This window comes from Plectropomus leopardus, chromosome 7, assembly GCF_008729295.1.
Source record: "Plectropomus leopardus isolate mb chromosome 7, YSFRI_Pleo_2.0, whole genome shotgun sequence".
In the NCBI taxonomy this organism is placed as follows: Eukaryota; Metazoa; Chordata; class Actinopteri; order Perciformes; family Serranidae; genus Plectropomus; species Plectropomus leopardus.
The window spans coordinates 29,597,467-29,620,109 of NC_056469.1; the positions used below are offsets into that span (position 1 = coordinate 29,597,467).

At 39.3% G+C, this 22,643-nt stretch overlaps 2 protein-coding genes across 3 annotated transcripts; both read right to left on the reverse strand.

Annotated features, from left to right (window-relative positions):
* Nucleotides 1-2,003: 2,003 nt before the first annotated feature.
* Nucleotides 2,004-16,171, reverse strand: rpz4 (rapunzel 4). Of its 2 annotated transcripts, none has more exons than XM_042489704.1 (3): nt 16,086-16,171; nt 4,354-4,413; nt 2,004-3,575 (listed from the first exon to the last, which is right to left on the reverse strand). In XM_042489704.1, exon 3 carries the CDS (start codon nt 3,547-3,549, stop codon nt 2,374-2,376), a length of 1,176 nt encoding a protein of 391 aa, XP_042345638.1. In that variant the 5' UTR covers nt 3,550-3,575; nt 4,354-4,413; nt 16,086-16,171; the 3' UTR covers nt 2,004-2,373. The 2 variants fall into 2 exon arrangements, with proteins under 2 accessions (XP_042345638.1, XP_042345637.1); XM_042489703.1 differs by lacking the exon at nt 16,086-16,171 and adding an exon at nt 10,276-10,544.
* On the reverse strand, nt 10,626-16,065 carry rpz5 (rapunzel 5). Its single transcript, XM_042489702.1, has 2 exons — nt 15,569-16,065; nt 10,626-13,192 (listed from the first exon to the last, which is right to left on the reverse strand). Exon 2 carries the CDS (start codon nt 13,123-13,125, stop codon nt 11,944-11,946), a length of 1,182 nt encoding a protein of 393 aa, XP_042345636.1. The 5' UTR covers nt 13,126-13,192; nt 15,569-16,065; the 3' UTR covers nt 10,626-11,943.
* Nucleotides 16,172-22,643: the final 6,472 nt, after the last annotated feature.

Sequence of the window (22,643 nt, forward strand, 5' to 3'; positions counted from 1 at the left end):
TTTTAAGTCAACATGTTATATCTACCACAAAACCACGGCCATCGTTTTTTCAGACAGTCAGAAGTTTGGGTCTTTTAACATCCAGCAAAACTGCAAGTCCTTCACAAGAAAAACAAACAAACAAATGACATATGACTGAGTTTATTTGGAAGATTTGTTTTTACATTCACTGCTTTGGCATACCAAAAGGATTTTAAATCTGAGAAACTAATAACCCAAATATACTGCATGAAAATAGAAATAATATAAAACAGTGCATTTTTAAGCAGTAATTCTACAGCAAATATGGGGCGTTTTGGTCAAATAAGAAAATGTTCAAAGAAAATTATTAAACTAAGATGAAAACATAAAAACAACACAAACACACAAAGAGGAAACAAACAGATTACAGCGGTTTGTAATATAAAACAAATGGTCAAAAAAAGTCAGTGGTTTCTTTCTGCAGTGACACACTGTAGTTCTTACAACGTAGTGTTGATGTCGCGGTCAGATTATAAAAATCTTGATCAAAATCTCTCAAAAAAAACATCCCAAATCCCAAACACTCTGTACAAAATTCATCTTACAGTTTTTTCCCATATAAAAGTAAATCCTCCACCTTTGAGCAACTTCCCAGTGTGTGTTACACAACCACACAGGTAAAGACACAGGAATAGCTATGCTAGGCATCTGTATGTAAACAAAGTGTTGCCGTGACTACGCCTTGGCATGTTCATGGCAGGGTGTGTGAATAAAGTTTCGATGGTGTAGTTTTAGGCCTTGCCTCTTCTTCGTGCTTTGTTCGTGCTGTACAGCAGACAGTAACAATTATTTTTGTCAGATGAAATTAAAACGAAGGCCCTACAGTTTCTGTCACAGTGTGTTTAAATGTCTGGGGAGGTTTTTATCCCACAGCTTTGGCGTGCACGTCCTCGTCGAGACGAGGTCACCGCTTATCACTGCCAGCAACACATAATCTCTGTGTGACAGCCACAGTCTAAGTCAACAACTTTCCCAAAACGAGACGTCCCCCTGAAATTTATAGCAACAGCAGAAAACAGTCGTAAATCTTATGAAAGAACTGTCAGCTTGTTGATTGATACGTTTCCTGATTGATCAATTTTATAACACAAAGACGCAGCTGAGATGATGCAGCTTACACAAAGGGGATAAACTCTTCTGTCTGCTTTGAGAAATAAACAAAGCGTTGGATCAAAGAAGTCACTGTTATCAGTTAAAGAACAGAAAAGAATGTAACTTTCTTACTAAAGTCTGTACACACAAAATCTAGTATTGCATGTCTGTCCTTCCTGAAAGAGGGATCCCTCGTGCGTTTTTTGCCTTATCCATAGCCATGTCAAAGTGGCGTCTCATGCTGCTCAGATTGTAAATTGTCTCTTCAGGCAAATTTGTGATATTGGGCTATATAGATACAACTGACTTGCTTTGACTAACAATAAACATTCTTAGAAAAGTTGGATAATTCTGTAAAAAGAGGCTGTAAGAGAGGTTTAATTAAAGCTACAGTTTGTAACTTTTAATAAAATAGCTCATATTTGCTGAGACTGAAAAAGTGAATCAGACAGAAAAAACTCATGTCCCTCCTTGTCGTCCTACTGCCTCCAATGGCAGTTGCTAGAATCAGACCGCAACACAAAAAACATCGAATCAAAGCAGAGAAGTCTCTTAACGCAGCTGTCAATCATGTCAATCACTGTCAAACTAAGCAGCACTGATCTAATATGAATCAAGATCGTGTTACTGCATTGCCTGTTTCTCACCTCAAATGTTTTCAGAAACATGTGGTATGTGCACTCTTTAGTTGTAAAATGAGAAAGTTTGTGACTTTGCTGCCATGTTTGGAACAGTTAAATGAAGCACTGCACACACGCTGGACCTTCTTTCTCATTATACAGCTAAACAGTGCACTAAAATATGTTTCTGAAAACATCTGAAGCAAGACATAGGCGATGCAGTAACATAATCTTGTTTCATATTTGATCAGCATAGCTTAGTTTGACAGTTTGACTGCAGGTCACAAGCAGTGATTGACGGCTGCTTCAGAGACTCCTCGGCTCTGATTGGTTGTTTTTGGTCAGTAAGACTTTTAGAAGTGCTACAAGGCGACAGAGTGGGCAGAAGAGTATGATTATTTTCCAGCCTGTTTTGAATAATCAGAGAAGTTTTGTTTTTTTTACGACTATACATCTCATGTATTTCTGTGTGAATACAGTGACAGTTATAGAAAATATGACAAAATTATTTTTTTTACAGTTACAAACTACAGCTTTAAGGCACATACTGCACATAAGCAGAGGCAGCAGACTCTATGATTAAATATGAAGTAACCTCCAAACATAGACTGACTTTTGAGTTTTTTCTGCGTCTGAAACTTCAAGCGGAGTGAACGCAGACGTAGAAATTTTTGTGCTCCTCCCAGTAGTGCAGCTCATCTTTGAAGCTCCAGGAGCAGGCCAGGTCCTTGCTGGTTTTGACCGTGTGGACCACGCAGGCACCGGGCAGCCTCTCAAACAGGAACTCTGCGACACCCACCACCGTGAGCTTCTTCTGACTCTGGATCAGCTGCTGGATGTGGTTTTTGTCCACGGGCTCAGGCGAGGCGCTGTAGGACACCCACACGTTGAGTTTCTCGTCCGACGTAGGGACCTGGAAGCGACTCTTTCCTGTCGGGCAGTGGAAATCCTTCTTGTTGGCGAACAGGCCTGAAGGGGACCTGAATATACGCACGGACCAGCCCACCCAGTCATACTTCTTCTGTAGTTTCTCTATGATAGCGTCGGCTAGCTGCTGGTGGGTTAAGTTTGACTCGTCTCTCACCAGTCGACGGATGTCCGTCTCGGCCTGTTTGGGGAAGCTGACGATGCAGTCTTCAATGACGGCGTTCATTTTCTCTTGGACAGTCTTCATCCTCTCAGACCAGTCTTTCAGAAGAGCGTCCTCTTCGTCATATCCCTTCAGAGCCGCGTGGCCCAACAACGCGATGAGCCCGATGCAGAAGAGCTTCTTCAGCCTGGCGCAGAAATCCTCCACCGGCCGGCGACTTTTCTCCTCGTAGTTCAGAGTGATCTCCAGCACAGACTCCCCACAGAAGTTATCTCCAGTCACAGAGTTGTAGAGCGTGATGAGGTTCTTGTCACCGTCGGTTTTGGCAAAATGGTCCAAGAAAAGCTTCTTCTTGACCTCCCTGAACTTTGGTTTGGCGTTGAGGATGTCCATGTACTTCCTGAACTGGTTGGTGATGTTCTCCTCCACAGGGAAATACACGGCGTTCAATCCGCTCTTCTTGATCTCGTCGTTGATGCGCTGAATCTCCTCCGAGGCCACCTCCAGACGCTCCCGCACCTTCTGGAACTGGTCCTTCATGAACGCCGCCTCCTTGCTCTCCACATTGTCCAGAGCCAGTTTGACAATCGGAGCAGCGATGGAGAAAACGGGGAAAAGGTCGCCGGCGATACTGGCCACCACTTCAGCTCCCTGTTCGAACACCTCCATCACGGTCTCCACCATGTCCTTCTTCTCCGCTACCAGCTTCTGTAGCGGGTTTTCCATCTTTGCTGTCGTCTCTCAGACTGATTCTGACAAGAGAGAAATATTGACATGTTTAGAAAAAAGTGTGTGGATTGCAACTTCTCCCTCCCAAAAGTTTAGAGCAGTAAAAACACAGAATTAAGCAGTTTCTTGTTAAAATCAATGTTTCTCCTGCACTGTTTGGCATGTCGTAGCTGTGCCGCCAGCTCAGCGTCTGCTAATGTGTGCTCACCTTTTTACTCTGATAACATTCAGGGTTTTTATCTCAATCAGTTTGTGTTACTGTGTGACTCATGCGTTCAAAAGACTTCATTTAGATTCACCAATGTTACACAATAACAAAAAATAACTAACTGATTGAAGCAGTGGTAGATCAGCTGCTCTTGTGTTCAGCGAAAATTACTATTTTTGTTAGCGGAGTCGGCTGAACTACCACTGCTTCAATCAGCTAAAACCATTAATGGCTTCGCTGACAAAACAGGCTTTCTGACAGAAATGTAAATTGGTGAAATAACTTTTAATTTAGTGATGAATAAACTGATTTTAGGTGAGAGTTTTTTTTTTAGGTGGCTTAAATATGTGTAATTGCTGACCCTGTACTTCAGTCTGTTTCTCCAAACTGTATGTAACACACTGACTATGGATAAGTACAACAACAACCCCTCTTCAGAAAACTTGAATTCTCCCTTTAAAGTATAAAACCTTTAGGAACAAAGGTTTAAAATACAGACAAACTAAAAAAATAATTAAAAAATAAAGACAAATGAGGCAGAAAGTATCAGACATTTGAGTTTTCTGACAGAAAATTGTGTTTTCTTTACTTACAGTTCTGTGTGCTGTTGGACTGCAGCCTGCTCCCTCGCTCTTCTTACGACACAGCAAAAACTGATAAGGAAAGAGAGAAACAGCGCAGTGAGCCTCGGCGCTGGCTGTCAGCCACACCCGGTGAGCAATGAGTCAACAACGCAAGAGGGAATTCAGCTGTGACGAAAGGCCAGTTTGGGTTGAAGTGCTTGTGTGTTATTTGTGTTTGTGTTTAAAGTTGAGAAATCAGCAGTTTAGTTAAAAGACTTAATGACATTGTTTAATTTACATTGAGGGAATTATGAAAAAAGCAAAAGGGAAGTTATTTGGCTTAAACAATCAAAGTAACAAGCAAAGCATCATTTCTCTTAGTTCAGTTAGTGACAGAAGACAACATGGAGGAGTCCAGACTAACCAGCTAGTAAACACTCTTCTCCACATGTTTAATGCAATGACATAAATTGAAAAAAATAAGTGGAAAAATATAATTATTTGCTTGAAATGATAAATTCCATCATCTTTCTAAGCCAGTCTGTCTATACTATTCTCAAGCTCACTAAATGGACTTTTCTAGAAATACACTTATTTGTTTTCTTGTCAAGAGTATGGTTGTACAATTAATCAAATTAAAATCAAAATCACCACATGGCCAAATCACAGGAGCTGCAAGTTTTGGATAACGCTAAAATGTGTCAAAACACATTATAAATGAAGCATTGTGGTGCTACAGAGATGCCAAATACAAATCATATTCCAGATTTGAGGGAACATGCTTGTCCAACAAAAATCACATCATCTTTTTTTTTTCTGTGAAAATGTAATACAAAAATTACCATTCTCACAAAAAGTGTAATTCATATCACAGTTGCATTATCTTTCAAAATAATCACAATATGAATTTTGTTTTTACACATCATGGCGCCCTAATTCCAAGTTACACACTTCTGCTTTAAAACAAATGAAATCTAAATGTGCTACAGGTGGCAGCTACTGAGCTTGCGTCAATTAATTTTCATGATAACTGAACGAACTCTGTCCACAGACGAAAACAGTGTCATACTGTTGAAAAGTCTGAGAGAAGATATTAAAGAGTTCCCAAAGCGTAGAGTAAGTTGGATTTTAGATGTTCTTAATGCCACTTGGAATAAATTTAAACCCAATTTTACAATCACCAAATCTGAAGGAATTGGAAACTTAAACCGACATAATTAATTTTTTTTTAAATTAGGGTTGCGGGTAATTTTGCCAAAATTTCTCTTGTATCAAAACAGCGAGTTTTCTTGCAGATTTTTATGTTTCTTACGCAGCATTTGGGCTTCCACTGCCTCAATTCCCATCGTGCCGAGTTTAAAAAACTTTTGGCATTAAATACCCAGAGCCCTCTATGCAGAGAGGCATTTGGTAGGTTATTTAAAAAAGAGATGTTATCAGTTATTTTCTTCAGACACAGACAAGTTCTTCCACAAAAAGCAACCTTTCCTGTCACAATTCACAGACTTACAGGTCCTGCCAGACTGAAGAGCTGTTTTAAAAAATGTTGTTGTGTATGTGTACTTTTCTTTCTAAATGTACCAGGATGCGGTGGGTGTTTGTGTTTGGATTCCTGATTTTTTTTTTTAATGTCTTTGTGGTGATGTTTCATTCTGTTCTTTCTTCTCTCACTTTTTAACATTACCTTTAGGTGTACAATTGTACTGTCTCTTTACGAATTTTCCTCTTTTCCTAGCAAATGTCTATACATCAGTGCACTCACTGTTATGTTATCCTACATTACTCCCATTATGCATTTTTTTTTAAGAAAAAGGATTCAGAAAATATCCATATCTTAGCATTTTAAGATATGTATAATATTGATTCAAGACATGTTAATACAAACTAGGGCCTTATTTAGAGGTTAAATGCCATTTAAAATGTTTTAATCTTGTATTAAGTGAACCTTGAGTTATTGTTTCTCAGTCTGTTGTTATTCTGCCTGTGAATACGTCTGTTACATTTTCACTTAAAACGTAAATCATTGTTTTTCAAATGGCAGAGCATAATAATACAAAAGGTTAAAATGCAACTGTTCAGTGGTGGTTATGATATGAAGGACATCACTTTCTGTCTTGCACTTTGCACTGAAAAAACAAGACATCCAGTGGATTTGGAAAATCTTATTTAACACAAACAGTTCCTCCCAAAGGCCAGAAAAGGGCTGACTGTAAGAGAAACAAACCCAGATTGATTCTCTGGACATGTTCAGACAAGTCCTCTTGTAAAACTGGAAATGTGTGATTTGGCTGGAAATCTTTTTTTTTTTTCACAAAATGATTGTGCAGTCATCCTCTGGCTTCAGATTCTCTTATTTATTCATTCTCTGTGCAGCAGCTCAGACTAATGAAGCTGTCGTCACACGTTTCAGCTCAGGATTCTGGATTACAGAGAGCTGCTGTTGTTGCACGTTCAGTGTTTTTACATTTTGGCTGAAGGAGAAGCAGCAGCGTTGTTTCTCCCTCAACCAGCCCGGTCAATAATGGAGCAGCAGGCGTGGGAAGTGATTAAGTGTAAGAGGTTAAACTTGCTGGGCAAGGGTGCGTTTTGCAGTCAAACTCAGCAAGTTACCACGGCAACAAGACAATGGAAAAAAAATTGTCAGCTTGTTCGTGTCTCTGCTGAGGTCTGCTCTGTGGGGTTTATCTATCTAGACTGCAGAAGATTGCAGTGAGAAGATAATGCTCATTTCTCAGACTCATGCATCAAACACCTCTGCAGCAGTCAGACATCTGCAGGCATCCACAGACAGCAGGGTTATCTATACCGACTGGATTTTAACACTGAAATACCTCTGAACAAAGATGGCTCCAAAATTAAAGAAATAGTTAGACGTTTTGGAAAATATAAGAGGATAGATACCTCTGACCATTAAATGATGAGTTACAGCCGACAGCTGGTTGTCTTATTTTAGCATAAAGAGAGGAAATGGAGGAAGGCAGCAACAAGCGCCTCTAAAGCATTTAATTCATACAAAAGCTGAAGTGGAAAAATGACACTGTGGCTTTTCCTAAACCGGGAGTCAAGAGACTTCCTGGAGACTTTTCATACATCTACCCCCCAAAAAAATACAAGCTGATGACTCTTCAGTTCTATACATTAAAAAACATGATATGACATGTTGATCAGTGAGGTCAGTTTTTGTGATAGCAGCTGGAATCAGTCAGGGTTTTTGGCCTGATTCTGGGACGTAGTTAATGCCGAGACTGAGCTGAGTTCGGAAACTGGTTACGACACGATTTTACACATTTCCAGGGGGCTGAGTTTGGGCTGATGCTGCGTCAGGTTATTTCTGGCAATGGCCCAGTAATGCCGTGTCTCAGTCGAGTCAGGACCAGTTTCTTTGATCCGATTCTTTTCGTGCCTAGTCTCAGTCAATTTAGGAAACCTGACGCTAACCTACTTATTTGATTTGTTTGAGTTAAGGACGATGCTGGGCCAGGGAACGACCCGGCATCAACAGTCCAGTATTGGCAGTTCTGGCAGCCAGTATCAGCCGGTTTATTTGGCCCGATTCTGGGGCCTCATTCATGCTGAGTCTCAGCCAACTTGGGGCAACCAGACAGGGCCTGACTTATTTCTTCCAGCGTGCCGAATTTGGGCCTAAACTAGCTCAGGTCATTTTGGCTACATGGGAAGCTCTCTGTTTCCATGTTTTCAGTCTTTATGCTAAAGTAAGCTAACAAACAGCTTCATATTTAATGGACAAACATGGAAGTGGTATCAATCATCTCATTTACTCCTGAGACAAAAGCAAATAAGTGTTTTTCCCGACATGTCAAACTATTCGATTTAAGCGTCTTTAGAGTTGTCTACCATGAAGCTAAAACTGTTGTAACTGTGATATAAATATCTAATATCTGCAGAATTTCCTTGTCAGGCTTAAGAAAAAAACAACAACAGAGTACAGTAAAATCCAGCAGGGTATTAGACCATCCACTGCTGTATCTTATTTGATTTGACTGTGCTAAAACTGTGATTCCTGCTTTCCACTGATGTTCTCTGTCTCTCTCTCAGGGTCTCGGGGGTTTTGTAACTGCAGTCTGAGAGCATGTGAAGCACCTTCACGCAATTTAAACACAAAAGTGCTTGAAGAAATCACATTTTCAAGACACAGAGCTGGAAGTGCATCTCACCAGAGGTATGATCGCCAACCTACATGAATAAAAAAAAACCTAATTTAACTAATACCCCCACTAATACCCACACATGCAGTGTTGGAAAGTCAGTACTATCACTATTAATATCACTATTAACTATCTAATAATGCAACATATGATAATATAGCAGTCATTTTTCTGCAGAACAACTTCTGATATTTTAAGTATATTTTTCTAAAAGTACTTTTCTACTTTTACTTAAGTGACATGTTAAATACAGGACTTTAAAAGGACAAAGGCTTATGTTTAAACATTGGGAAGGATAAGAAACCCTCACCATAAAATTGTGAGTTTCAAACACCTAATTTCCTGCATTCTGATGATTTTTAATGCATCAGTTTCCTCCTTTTCTGCATGTTTATATTGTTAATCATGGATTGTGGAGTCATTGAGATGCATCTTTTTGAGGTGTTGTATCTGTATGGTAGTTTTGCATCTCTTTGTACAGTAGACGTTGTGCCTCTTTGACGTCATTTTGTGGGTTTTTTGGGATCATTTTGTGTCTCTTTGAGGTTGTTTGGTATCTCTTTAAGATTGTTTTGCACCTTTTAAGTCATTTTGTGTCTCTTTGCAGTTCTTTTACATCTGTTTGTGGCCTTTCGTGTGTACTTGTGGTAGTTTTGCATCTCTTTGTAGACATTTGCGTCTCTGAGGTAATTTTGCGGGGGTTATTAGGTCGATTTGTCTCTCTTTAAGGTTGTTTTGCTCATTTTTGTGGTTGTTGGTTGTTGGTTGGTAGTGTATTTGCAGTTGTTTAGCATACTTTCTGTGGTCATTTTGAGTGTCTTTTTGGTCGATAGGCCCGTTTAATAATGCATAGACTATGTAAATATCAATAATCTTGTCAAAACAAAATTCCTCTGCTACATTTCTGTTTTTATTGGGGGGTGGGCAAAGGAAAGTTTGCTCTGCATCCCCCTAAAAACATGCCAGTGGGTATTTGCACTTACTCCATCATTAGAACAGTAAGTTACATTGGGAAAATGTAAATATATGTTATTTTTCATTACAACAGCATTCATGATTATGATCAAAACAAACAAAACTCATGCATGAAACATCATGGCCATGCTGCCACATCTACTACAAACAGAAAACACAGAATGACTCTACAAGAGCTCAAATAGTTCATATTTCATTTATGCTGTATGCCAGAGCTTCATCCTGAACACAAAGATGACCAAACCCTCTGACAGCTGACCACTCAGTCCGGCCACCCAGAGAGGAGCTAAACGCTCCGTTAATGCGCCCTCCTAATGGAAAATGTATTGATCAGTCCGTGTACAAGGCCTCTAATTGTATCATTTTACAGCCGAAGCACAGAGAGCCAAACAAACATCGCAGGTTAACACCACAGATTAGTTATTAAAGCGCAGCACAAGTATATAGCACCTTTAAAAAGAAAAAAAAGTTTGACACTTCCTGGAAAAAGTGAAGCGGTGGCACCAGATCTGGCAACCAACGCCCATAAAAGTTTTTACTTCAAACAGCGTTTAAATTGTGCAGATTCATCTAATGATCCACTTCCCTTTATTAAACGAAAGCAGCATTTAATAAAAAGACGCGTATTTGGCATTTTTAACAGCACTCCGGTGCGTAAAGGAGAAAAAAATGCTCGATTATGTAACGAGACACTGAAATGGAGTCGATGAAGTTGCATCGATCTTTTTCTATTAAAGCGTCCCATCAGCATCACCACAGTTATCAATATGAGCCTGTCCACTATGAAACATTTAATCATAAATGGACTCACCTTAAAAAGTTTGCGGAAGAAATACACTAACTTCCCGACTGTTTGTCTTCCTATTGGTCATGTGGCTCTCATGTTACAGAGCAGAGGCACACCCAGTCACACAGACTGAAAAGAAAAAACAAAAAGTTGGGTGGTGGAGGAAAAAAAAGTTGCATGCATAATAGGTTGTCGCTGTGGCGAAATTGTTCCATATCAGCCTCCACCCACTTGATAAACAATGACATGTTATTAAAGTGTTATTACTGTTAAAGAGTTGTCCTGAATAGAAATACAACCAACAGAACATTACAAACTATGATTTAAAAAGTGTTTTTCTACTCAAGTAATGATGACCAACGATGACAAAACCATTCAGATTTTTTTTTTTATTACAAATTAAAGTAAAATATACATAAATGTCGTAATGAAGTGATTGTTGAATAAAGATTTTTTTGAAGTTTGCCCTGCAGCTATAGGCTATATTGCACCAAAAGCAGCAAAAATATTTTAATTGATTTTATTTTATACACATTTATTCATAGGACTGGGCGATATCGATAAAATCCGCTACTATAGTGTATGCCATTTATTTCTTTTGTGGTACATATGTTGTGTAGATTGCAAATCCATTGGAAAACTGGAACTAAATGACAAAATAATCCAAGGTCAAGGTTCACTTATTTAGTCTATATATGATACTACTGTATATATACTGTCTATATTCTGAACATGAGGCTACAGCCAGGAGACTGTTAGCTTAGCCAAGCATGAAGTCTGAAAAAAGAGGGGGGGAAATCACAAATTAACACATTATATCTTGTTTAATAAATCCATACTAAAAAAATGTTTGTTGCAGTTTAACAGGAGGTTGAGTTAAGATCCAGCAATTTATTGTTCTCCGGCAAGAAAGAACTTAAAGTTTTACATCATGGCATTAAAAAAAAAAAGACAGACATGAAAGTGGCCCCAACTTGTGGCTAAAAAAACAAACAAGTGTTTTTTCCTAAAATGTCAAACGATTCTTTTAAATGTTCAGTTTGACAGGTGATGTTTGATCAAAAGTCAGAAACCGTAGACAAAATTATCCCAACTCAAAGTCCACTTACATTCTTGATCGATTTTAAAGTCCAATAATAACTTGTGAATCAAAAAATAAATACATCTGAGTGCTGCGTCAAATAAAGCAAAAAGAGAGAAAAAAACAAAAAAGTCAGTCAATAACACCAGTCAACAGTCTCGCTTATTGATTTACAGCATTACCCACAATGATATGAGATGTTACAGGGATCATTGGGATTAAAGGGTTAGAGAGCCTTTGTATGGTTAAGTCTTTGACAGCTAGTGGACTAATATCGCCATATCGCCCAACCCTAGTAATATCCAATGAGGACAGAATCATTATAAGTTTCTATAACACTAAGTCGAAGCTGGCATGGAGACGTACAGCTCTGATAAAAAACACCCTGAAGCTGCTGTATCATCAACAGATGAATATACGTCAAAGAATAAAAACCATTATGAGCAAGACAATGAATCACATACCAGACCCTTTACAGATTATGCATCGACACAGACAATATTTATGAATACATTTCTATATTTAATGGAAACATTTCCAGGTCTCTGGTAAAGACATTCATGGATTCACGTGCAGCTCACGTCTTCTGGCTGCACTTTTTTTTTCTGAGCCTACTCAGAGTGGATACACAGGAAGGCTTTTTTGTGTTTTGCATAGTAATAACAATCCTCATGGAAGTTGTTGGTCTCCACCACCTCCTTGTAATGGCTGATAGCGTGGACCAGGCAGTTGGGGAAGCTCTTGTTAAGAGCCAGAGCCACTGCCATCATGTCCGACTTCATCTTCTGACCCTCAACCTGCTCCTGAATCTGACTCTTGTTGATGGGCTTGGGGTTGACGCTGAAAGAAACCACCACTTTGATCTTGTTCTTGGTTAAAATGTCAAACCAGTTGGCTCCCCCGCTTCCATGGCACTTCTTGCCTGCCAGCCAGTTGAAAAAGAAATTGCGCTCCCTATCATTGAAGGCCCTGATGGACCAGTTCACCCAGTCGAATTTCTTAGTGAGTGAATCCAGAAGGGTTTTGGTGAACTCTTGGTCAACGGTGCCGGGATTCTCCTGAAGCAGGTGCTCCATGTCCTGCTTGGCTTGGTCCACGAAGTTTTCTGTGCAGTCATCCACAGCCGCTTTCATCCGTTTCTCCACGTCCTCCATCCGGTCCTGCCACTTCTTCACCATCTCCTCCCCCACCACGCCTTCCTTGAGGGCGGAGTGGCCCATGACGGCGATAATGCCAACCACGAAAAGCTTCTTCAGCCGGGCGCAGAAATCCTCAACTGCCCTTCTGTTTCTCTTCTCTGTGGTGACGACCGTCTCAAGCATCGAGTCTCCTGAGATGTTCTCCCCGGTGACGGCGTTGTAGAGGGCGTCCAAGTTCAAGTCGCCATCCGTGTTCTCATAATGGCTGATGAACTTTTCCATCTTCTTCTCCTTGAACTTTGGCTTGGCGTTGACAAAGTCCTGGAACTTTTCATACTGGCTGATCATCTGCGCCTCTCGATCAAAGTTCTGCTTGTTCAGCGAGGTTCTCTGCAGCTCCAGGGCGATTTTATCTATCTCATCCTGGATCCCCTCCAGTTGCTGGTTGACCAGTTCAAACTGCTGAGTCAGGTAGCGAGCCTCCTTACTCTCCGGGTTGCTGAGTATCTCGGCTGAAGCCATGAACACAGCCTCCAGGACGGGGTGAAGCTGGCCCACAGTCGCAGCAAGCACCTCGGAGGCTTGCCCCATGATCTCCACACCTTTCTCGATCTTGTCCCTGTTCCGCACAACCCACTCTTCCACTGCATTCATCTTTGTATTATGTATTTCACACTATCTAATCTAATCTGTTTTCCACTGCCAGAGGCTTTGCTGGTGCCTGAAAGAAGAAGAAACATGAAACCCTTGTAAAGTTCATTATAGTGTGATTTTAATAAGACAATTCAGAAGAAATATGGCACCCCTTTTTTCTTTTTCTTTTTTTTGGTAACATTTGGCAAAGAAACATTTAAGGAGCAGTGTGTAAGATTTAGGTGGATTTAGTAACCTCTAGTGGTAAGGACTGCAGATTGCAACCAGCTGAAACGCCCCATATATGAAGAAAGTGTCCTTGCCGCAGTGGCCGCGGCTCAGATCCAGCTCACAGCTCTTTGCTGCATGTCAGTCTTTATGTCCTATCTAATACAGCAAAAATGCCAAATAATCTTAAAAAAACCCTCAAAAATAACAAACTTCTCCGTGGTTAGAATTACTTTAGTATTCATCATACAGGAGGGTTTTACCGCGAGCTGAATCATCCGCAGAAGTCTCTTCCTCTTCAAACGGACCAGATGTTTAAAACCGGTAGAAACTCTAGAGCAGTTTCAGGTAACAAGTCAGTGTTTCTCAGATGTTGTTCAGCACGTCAGAGACAGGATGCTAGCACAGTCAGCTGCTGATGCAGACTGTTCTCACAAACTGTTAATATGTTTGCTAAAAAAAGAATGCACCCAAATTCATACATATATATAATATATTTTGAAAAGCTACAATCATGTAACCAATGCTGTGATCGGCATAAACAAGGAAGTAGGTTTAGGTGGTGGATCGGCCACAAAAATGCAAACTTTCCCTGGGAAATGTATGGGTATGTTGTTGGCATGTATTGTTTTTCTGATAAGTTTAGTTATAATGAGTCATTGAATTCAACAAAAAGGGAATTTTCCGCTGTGATTGACGGTTGTGACAGCCAATCCATGTGATCGCATTCAATAGCACTGCTCACAACTGGTCCGATGGACCTGCACAAGATATGCAGTCTATGGCCTAAACCTAAAGACACCCAACCACGTTTCTTATCCTAAACCTAACCACAATAACTTTACTTGCCTATCTGTGACCTCCATAAGTTTACGTTAGTCACATAACTGTATGTTAAGGATGTAACTTCATTTGTGTGACTCTAATTCATAAGGATATCATATAAACTTTTCTGTGAGGATATATCGGCCGACCCAGACAGTCAGGAGTCTTATTGGTTTTGTTTCGTTTTGGTTTTTCAAAAGTCAAATTCTCGGCTCAGAGGGGCTGCTCACAGTGGCCAACACAAAAACGTGCAAACACAAAAATGCAAATGGCGCTATCTAAAGTCAGTGTTTGGTTTGTCTATTCTGGGCAACTGTAGAAACATGGCAGTGCAACATGGCAGGCTCGACGAGGACCCGCTCCCTACGGAGACATAATCAGCTCATTCTAAGGCAATGAAAACACAATGATTCTGATTTTCAGGTGATTATACACTAAAGAAAACATACTTATTATGTAATATTCCATTTCTGTCACCATACCCCCCTAAATCCTACACACTGGACCTTTAAGTCACTTTTTCTCACAGGACATTTTCCTGACAAACAACCCTACAATAAAGCAAACGGCAGGTCATGTCAGCACATGTAGGCATCCAGTTTCATGCCGCACCCTCAGAGCCTCAGTTAATGACAGGGACTCGTTTTTTAAGCCTTGGTGGCATTGACACAAATAAAAAAAGGCTCATGAAAGTACACAAACGAGGCACACATGGATGGCAATTCAGAACAAATATCAAACATGGTGTGTGTACTCATGAATTATGACGTGACGTATATTGTGCAACATTGCACCAGTGGCCCTTTGGGATGTCAGTTTTAACTGCTCTAACAATAGCCAAGACCCAAAGCAAACACAGATGTTCACAACATGGCCAAAGAGGGGGATTTACTTTGGTAACGATAGTATGGTTTTCTATGTAAAATCCACAGGAGAGATGACCTAACTCGTTTCTCATTCCCTGGAGCCCATTTCCAGTTCAGAAAAAGGCACACCCAGGTCTGAGAGGAGAAAATCCCCACCACTGCACTTGTTCAATAAAGCAATCACACTTTCCTAATCACTACAGCCTCAATGTAATTAAAACCAAACACACACAAATGCAGTTTTTGAGGTTTTGACACTTAAAAAAAAAGAGACAGATTTATATATGTAACCACAGAAAATAGGCTCACCAGTAATTGCTGCAGAGATGAGATCAGTGGTGTCATTTTACAGCCTTTCCTATCACTGCACTAATTAGATGTACTTTATTCAACCACATGCCATCAGTGATTTTACCATTTCTACACACCTCTATGTGATAAAAATATAACAAAAAAGTGCACCATTCAAAATTTAAACTGTGGTTAGAAGTAAATTCCATTCCAATTTAAAGTGAAAAAATAACAATAAAAGAAAAAATACTTACTGATATTTTATCTTGTGTTGGAAAAATATCTTCTGTTGTAAAAGGAAAATAAAAAGTTTGTCTTCTTTTTAGCAACAAAAAGTGAAATATATTTTTGTGAAAGGAAAAAAGGCGAGTCCCTTGATCAAACACTGGTCTCCCCTTTCAGTGTGATATGCTTCGCGCCAGAGCTACAGGGCTTTGATAGGAACCACATACGTAAGTCCTTTGCAAGACCACATCCCCCAAAAGACTCATCTCTACCTCTGGGCACGTCACTGAAATCTAGTTCCTCAAAGCTTCTAATGTAGGCCAGTTTTATTAATGGTGAGAAGAGGTGAACAAACAAAACAGAATATTGAGTTTTTCTTCTTTCTTTCTTCTCTCTGTCTGTCTGTCTGTCTTTCTTTCTTTCTTTCTTTCTTTCTTTCTTTCTTTCTTTCTTTCTTTAACATCTTATGTGAAACTTCTGGTAAAGTGGTGAAGTAGAAGATGATGGAGATGATGAATTAGAGCATAAAAACAGCCAGGAACTCACCTTTCTAGTTAAATATCCAGTGGGCCACAGTCCAGTTATCCAGTAGTCCAGCTGTGCCTGTGAGCACCAGCCTCCTTGGGATGTATATATAGACTCTCTCCCTCTCTCTCTCTCTCTCTCTCTCTCCCAGTCTCTGTCCGTCTCTCTCTCGTCACTCCCCCTTTGGAACTCCTCCATCCCGTTCCAGCATTCCTCAGAAACCCACTCGGAGGGATGAGGGGCCGGCACTGACACAGATAACATCCTGTAAACACTCCCCATGCAGGGACACCATGCACCCTGGGAAAATTTTGAAAAGAAAAAAAAAGACTGGTTTTTCTTCTGTGTGTGTGTGTGTGTGTGTGTGTGTGTGTGTGTGTGTGTGTGTGTGTGTGCATGACAGACACAGAGAGTGAGAAAGAGATATAAAAAGGGAGAGCAGTCACAGTAGAGTTCAACAAAGCGACCCACGAGGACAAAACCCCTCTTGTTGTGGCTCCAACGAGGTTGCCATGGCCACTGCACTGGTTCCTCTAACTTTTGTGAGACTGTGCATGCTCGAAAGCCGATTTCAGCTACCTCTTTTTGCACAAAGTTGGGATTTACAAAGAGATAGTATAATTAATAATGAGATAAAATATAATTTAGACAGGCTGAGTTTTCTGAAAAACACTTTAAACACTTTTAGTAAATAGTAAATCTTCAAAAAACATTAAATGAAAATTGGCAAAAAATAAATAAATAAAAATAAATAAATAAATAAACGTTAAAGAATTTTAAAATTAAATAAATAAATTAAAAAACAAGGCAATGACCCCCCCAAAAGTAAAAGAAAATATAATAATTATGCAAAAAATAATTTTATTTAAAAAATATATAATTATGATAGAAAATATAGCTCTTTTGACATTAAAAAAATTGAATATACTCATGAAAGGCATCTTAATGCTGCACAAGAAAAATGATGTTAATCCAGGTTTCAGAGGGTTAGAGAAAAGCTTTTTTTTTAAGTTCATTTCATGAATATTGACCTACTTCACTCTGGAGCTGATAATTAGTGATGGAAAGCTATTGGTTGCTGGATTCAAGCATTGCAAAGGAGGGTGACATTTGCCCTGCAGAGGCAGCGCTCAGTCCGTCACAGTGCCGCCCAGTGAAAGACAGTCTGTGTTTCCGAATACACACCATGACAGTCAGAGCTCAGCCGTGGTCTTTGTGCTTTATAAAGCAGGCCGTGACACACGCAGTCATCAACTGTCCTCTTTAATGGATCATAAAGAGGCGGGAACAGGAAGAGGAGGGGAGGATGTCTGCTGCAAATTGATATTGAGGAGGGTTAGGCGAGCACGTCCGCCACCACCTCGTTCCTGTGTCGTCCCACTGTCAGATCTCACACTTGTAACCATCAGAAAGTGGAAAGCAGCTTTCGCAGGGACTCAACAGTATGTGGCGTGATGGGTGGTACAGGCTGACGCTGGTAAACACACTGCAGAGGCCTGAGCGTGACGTCGCTCAGCTGGAGGACCTCACTTGCTCTTTATGGGTGTTGTGTGTGTTTTCATGGATGCCTTTTTTTTTTTTTTTTTTTTTTTTTAAAAAAGGCTGATTTTTCTTTTTTTTTAAATTTTGACAAAGAAAATGATCTGCACAACACATGCACAGTAATTTGGAGCAAAACAAGGAACAGGGCCTATTAGAGAAGCTCTGGCTCCAGCATCAATGAGAAAGTGCTGAATTTGTAGAGAAGTTTTGCCTTTGTTGTGTGTGGTTTCAGGTGGAAACATGGGTGAAATATTTGAGATAATGGCAGCCAGCTGAGGAGAGAGTCTGTGTGTGCATCAAGCTGTTTTGTCTGGCTTAACTCAGCATGCTTCCACTCAGCATGCTGGATAAGTTGAACTAATCTCCTTTATGATTTTGAGTAGTACAGAGTTGCTTGAAAGCATTGGTGTATTACTGAACGGCGTATCGGGTCCTGTGGCCAAGGGCTCACAGAGCCCCTAACAACCAACATGGGGCACAAACACAACATGTCACATAGGTGGAACAGAGTTTTTAACCTGCAACACACAGACTCCATCTTTGCAGCGTGTGGTGCTGCCAGCATTGTGTGTGTATTGAGTTTTGCTGAGTGATGATGTTGGTTATGCAGGTTTGGAAGCATATTGGCTATAGTGACTGGTACTGAATTTATTAACTGGATCGTTTTAGCAACAGAATGCATCTATTTTATTTTCTAATTTTAATATGAAGAAACACACAAAAGGTTGCTCTGCTGCTGCTTTACACTTCCTCCGGTACAATTAGGTATTTATTTTTATCATTTTTAAACACATTGCACACTTCTATGTAGTTTTTACCTGTTGGAGGGCTGCAGAGACACACATGGAGAATAATAACTTTAGCTGCACAAGTGCTGCAAGTGTGGCTTCTGTGCTCAGTGTGATTATAATGCATGCGCTCCACTGTGAACATGCTGCTGCAGACATGTCACACCTGGACCTTGTCCAATGTATTTTGGCGATACATTTTTTTCTCAAAAGGCTTAGTCCAATGACTCTACATTCTTAATGTAAAGTTACATAAAAAACACAAAGTTATGAAGGTTAGGGGTTAAGGCAAGGAAAGATACTGTGGTTAGGTTTAGGAAAAGAAATACAGTGAGGATGCATCTTATGACTCAAAGTTCACTCAGATTTCACACAGTTCTGATCACCTGTCTCCTGGGTGAAAGTCCTGTGTTTGTGACTTATCCATCACCCAAATCTGCCTCCTAACAAAGAGATTGGTTCCTTCTTTACCCCCATCAGTGCATTTGTCACATGATCACAGTCTTGTACAAATTTTGATGCTATACTTATTGCTGGGAAAAAAATAAACATTGCATAAGAACAGCCTGTTAGTCATGTCAATAAAAGAGCCCCAAATGTCCTAAACGAAAAAGAAAAATGGAGGAATAGCCTAATCATTCACCTTGAAGATATCACAAGAATGAAACCGTCATGATACATTTTAAGAGAGTGTTAATAATATCTTCAGCTTATCTACTGGACTTTTTATGGTCCAGGCTCAGGGGACCGTTGTGTTACAATCTACACATGTTTGAAAGTAGTATGTCCAGTCATGCACTGGACTAATTTATTAGGATAGAGCTGTCACTTCTTCTAGTATCAGGAGCTGTAATTCCAATAATATCCCCAATAAGTGCATTATAAATATAAGATGTTCTGGATCTAAGTGTAATTTTTATTCCTTGCAGTTGATTTAAATTAGCCACAAAAACTCAATTCATCCGTTTGGTTATGTGATTATCTGTGCACTGCAGCTGTATCCTTAATCTATATTCTGTAAAGAAAATAATGAGTAGCTTTTCTTTTCTTTTTTTTTGTCATTATAAAGTTCATGACTGTTTCATGTCATGACAATAAATCTAATAACACAACCCAGTACCAGAGGTTGTGTCTGTCTTGGTTGTGTCTGGAAGCTAAAATGATATATGACTTCCTGGTTGGTGGGAGCTATTGACCACTTTTTTATCTTTTTGACCTTGTCCAGCATCTAGTGTTTCCTCTCCGCCACAAGATGTCTCTTCAGCTCACAGGGAAAAGCCCCCAAGTGGGTCATCCCATGACAGAATACACACGGCATTTTCTGGAAAGGGTTGGTGTTTGAAAACGTCAGTGGTGCTAATTGAAACACAAGAGAAAGCACTTATAGGCCTTCATGGGAGGAGATTTGTGGTTGGTTATCATATGTTAAGATAAGATAGAACATTTTTAACTCAAAGAGATGCAGAGACATGTTTAAAAGACAGTTCACAGAGGAAAGTAAAGGTGCTCAGCCTGAAATACAGAACTTTATTTTGGCAGAGCTTTAAACAAAGCCATGAAAAATGTTGACGACCTGCTCAGACCGGGATATAATGCCAATTATTTAACTGCACAAACTGAACAGCAAAAATAGCTTTGGGAACCATGTAAGTAGTAAGTGTACTATTATATAAACAGGCTGAGTGAGCAATCAAGATGCCACATAACAAAGAAAAAGGAAATATGTGTTTACAGACTTCATATCCACACCTCAGTATTTCATCAGTGTATCGAGGGATTGCTTCATAAATTGAAAGTCGTTGTTGGGAAAGACGGGATTTAGGACCCGTCACGCTGGATTTGGCTCCCATGGGAAAATAAACGTGGGCAGGATTGATGGGTGCTCTGAATACAGCTGAGCTGTAAAAATGAAAGTGTTTGCCCGGTGTAATGGATGCTTGATTGTGGGATTTTGCCAGAGGCCCCAGACAGCAGACAGAAAGTTGGTCCGTGCCCAGATTATTATCTACTGACATTTCCCTCAAAACTGCGTTGATTTGAATGGCAGGAAATGCAGCAGTGTGTTCACACCTGCAGATAAAGACCTGCTGAGGTGTACACATAGTTTCATAAACTAATGAGATAACATCAGTGCATTATGCAGCTGTAATTTCTACTATTAAAGATAAATGTCTCTCTGAGACCATGACCTCCTTTTCCTTTTGAAGATGTGAATATTTCATGAATGCATTTCTGCTCTTGTTGCCACAGCGTGAGGACATTGCATCCATGTCACATCACAGAGTGGTGATCAGTGTTGCCAGATGTACGATAATTATCGAATTTGTGCGATAACTTTTGCCCTCTGTGCGATGTACGATCACTAATTTGAAAATTGCTGTAATGTGAGTTACATATATTTACGGGCAGGACTGCTTTACTGACAGGCTGCCTTAAGTCTGGACTTAGGTGGTAAACCAATTTACAATGCCATCCCTTGAGTAGTGTAGTTAAAAAATGGCACACATATTGTCTTCATACCAAGACTGAAATTTCAACAATGTTGATTCTTCTCTGTTTTCAATTTTGCCTTTAGAGATTTTTTTTTTGTGTGAGCAACACGGCCCAGGATTTCAGCCCACTGTGTTTAACAGTCTGTAGTTTTGGTTTGACGGAGGTGTTTTCATTCTGAGTAACTTGGTCTTCCCCCTCCCCTCTCCAGATGTTTCCAGGTCACAGAGAACATGATGTCTGGTGACAGACTGAAGCACCACTCAGTCTAAAGAAGTCAAGGGAGGGCAGGGAACGAGGGAAAGTACTTCCTCAGTTCAGTTTCATGGAAAATAAAAATGACAGACCTGCTATTAGTTTCCTCTGCTGACTGATCACTGCTTATCTTGTGCTGTGTAACTTGAGCAGCGGGTTTAAAGTCCTTGTTTCAATGACAACATGTGTCAGTTGGGAGCAAGGTACTTTTAAAGGAAGTGAAAATATCATTACAAGTTTAACTCTTTGAAGCCTGAACAAATTGCTTTGATTTCTTTCAAAAACATGGGATGAAGGCCATGAGCAACTTAATAAGAAACGGACAAAAAATTAATAGGAAATAAGTTGAAAGTTACAAGGGAAAAAAGGAAAAGAAAAAGTAAAAAGTTAAAAACAAAAAGAAATAAGATTGTGACCTTAACCCTTTGAAACCTTAAATACTGTCAAAAACATGGGAAGAAGACAATGAGCAACGAAAGAAAAAATTACCCAAAAATTAGCAAGAAATTACCAAAATTACAAGAAAATTATTTGTAAATCATTACTTTTTTTTAAACAATCAAACAAAACAAACTAATTTCAAAGGGTTAAGAAAACTACTGGAAAAAAAAATCAAAAAATATTCTGTACCATGATTTTAAATATATAACAATAAAGTTTTCTAGATATATTTACCTATTTATTTAAATAATATCTACCTAATAACATGGCTAATTTTCAAGAACCTTTCTTGTCACCTTTCACAATTTTGTTTCGCAATTTTTCCAAACCTTTTTTTGCAAAATTGCTCATTATCTTTTTCTCATGTTTTCAAAAGAAATCAAACCATTTTTTCAGGTTCCAGAGGTTTAAATTCTTGTAAAAGTCATCTGAACGCAGCACAAGAAAACTGATCCAGGTTGTAAAGGGTCAACCCCCCACCCCCGCAAAACGGTTTAGATAGAAACTATTTCAACAGCCGACTCTCAATAGTTACTTCTTTAACTGTCATCACTGTTAAAGTTACAGTATCATGGACCAACACTTATCTCTTCCTAACCCGGCTTTTAAGTTTAACGCTTTGAAGCGTGAACAAATTGCTTTGATTTCTTTCAAAAACATGGGATGAAGGCCATGAGCAACTTAATAAGAAACGGACAAAAAATTAATAGGAAATAAGTTGAAAGTTACAAGGGAAAAAAGGAAAAGAAAAAGTAAAAAGTTAAAAACAAAAAGAAATAAGAATGTGACCTTAACCCTTTGAAACCTTAAATACTGTCAAAAACATGGGAAGAAGACAATGAGCAACGCAAGAAAAAATTACCCAAAAATTAGCAAGAAATTACCAAAATTACAAGAAAATTATTTGTAAATTATTACTTTTTTTTAAACAATCAAACAAAACAAACTAATTTCAAAGGGTTAAGAAACTACTGAAAAAAAAAAATCAAAAAATATTCTGTACCATGATTTTAAATATATAACAATATAGTTTTTCTAGATATATATAACAATATAGTTTTCT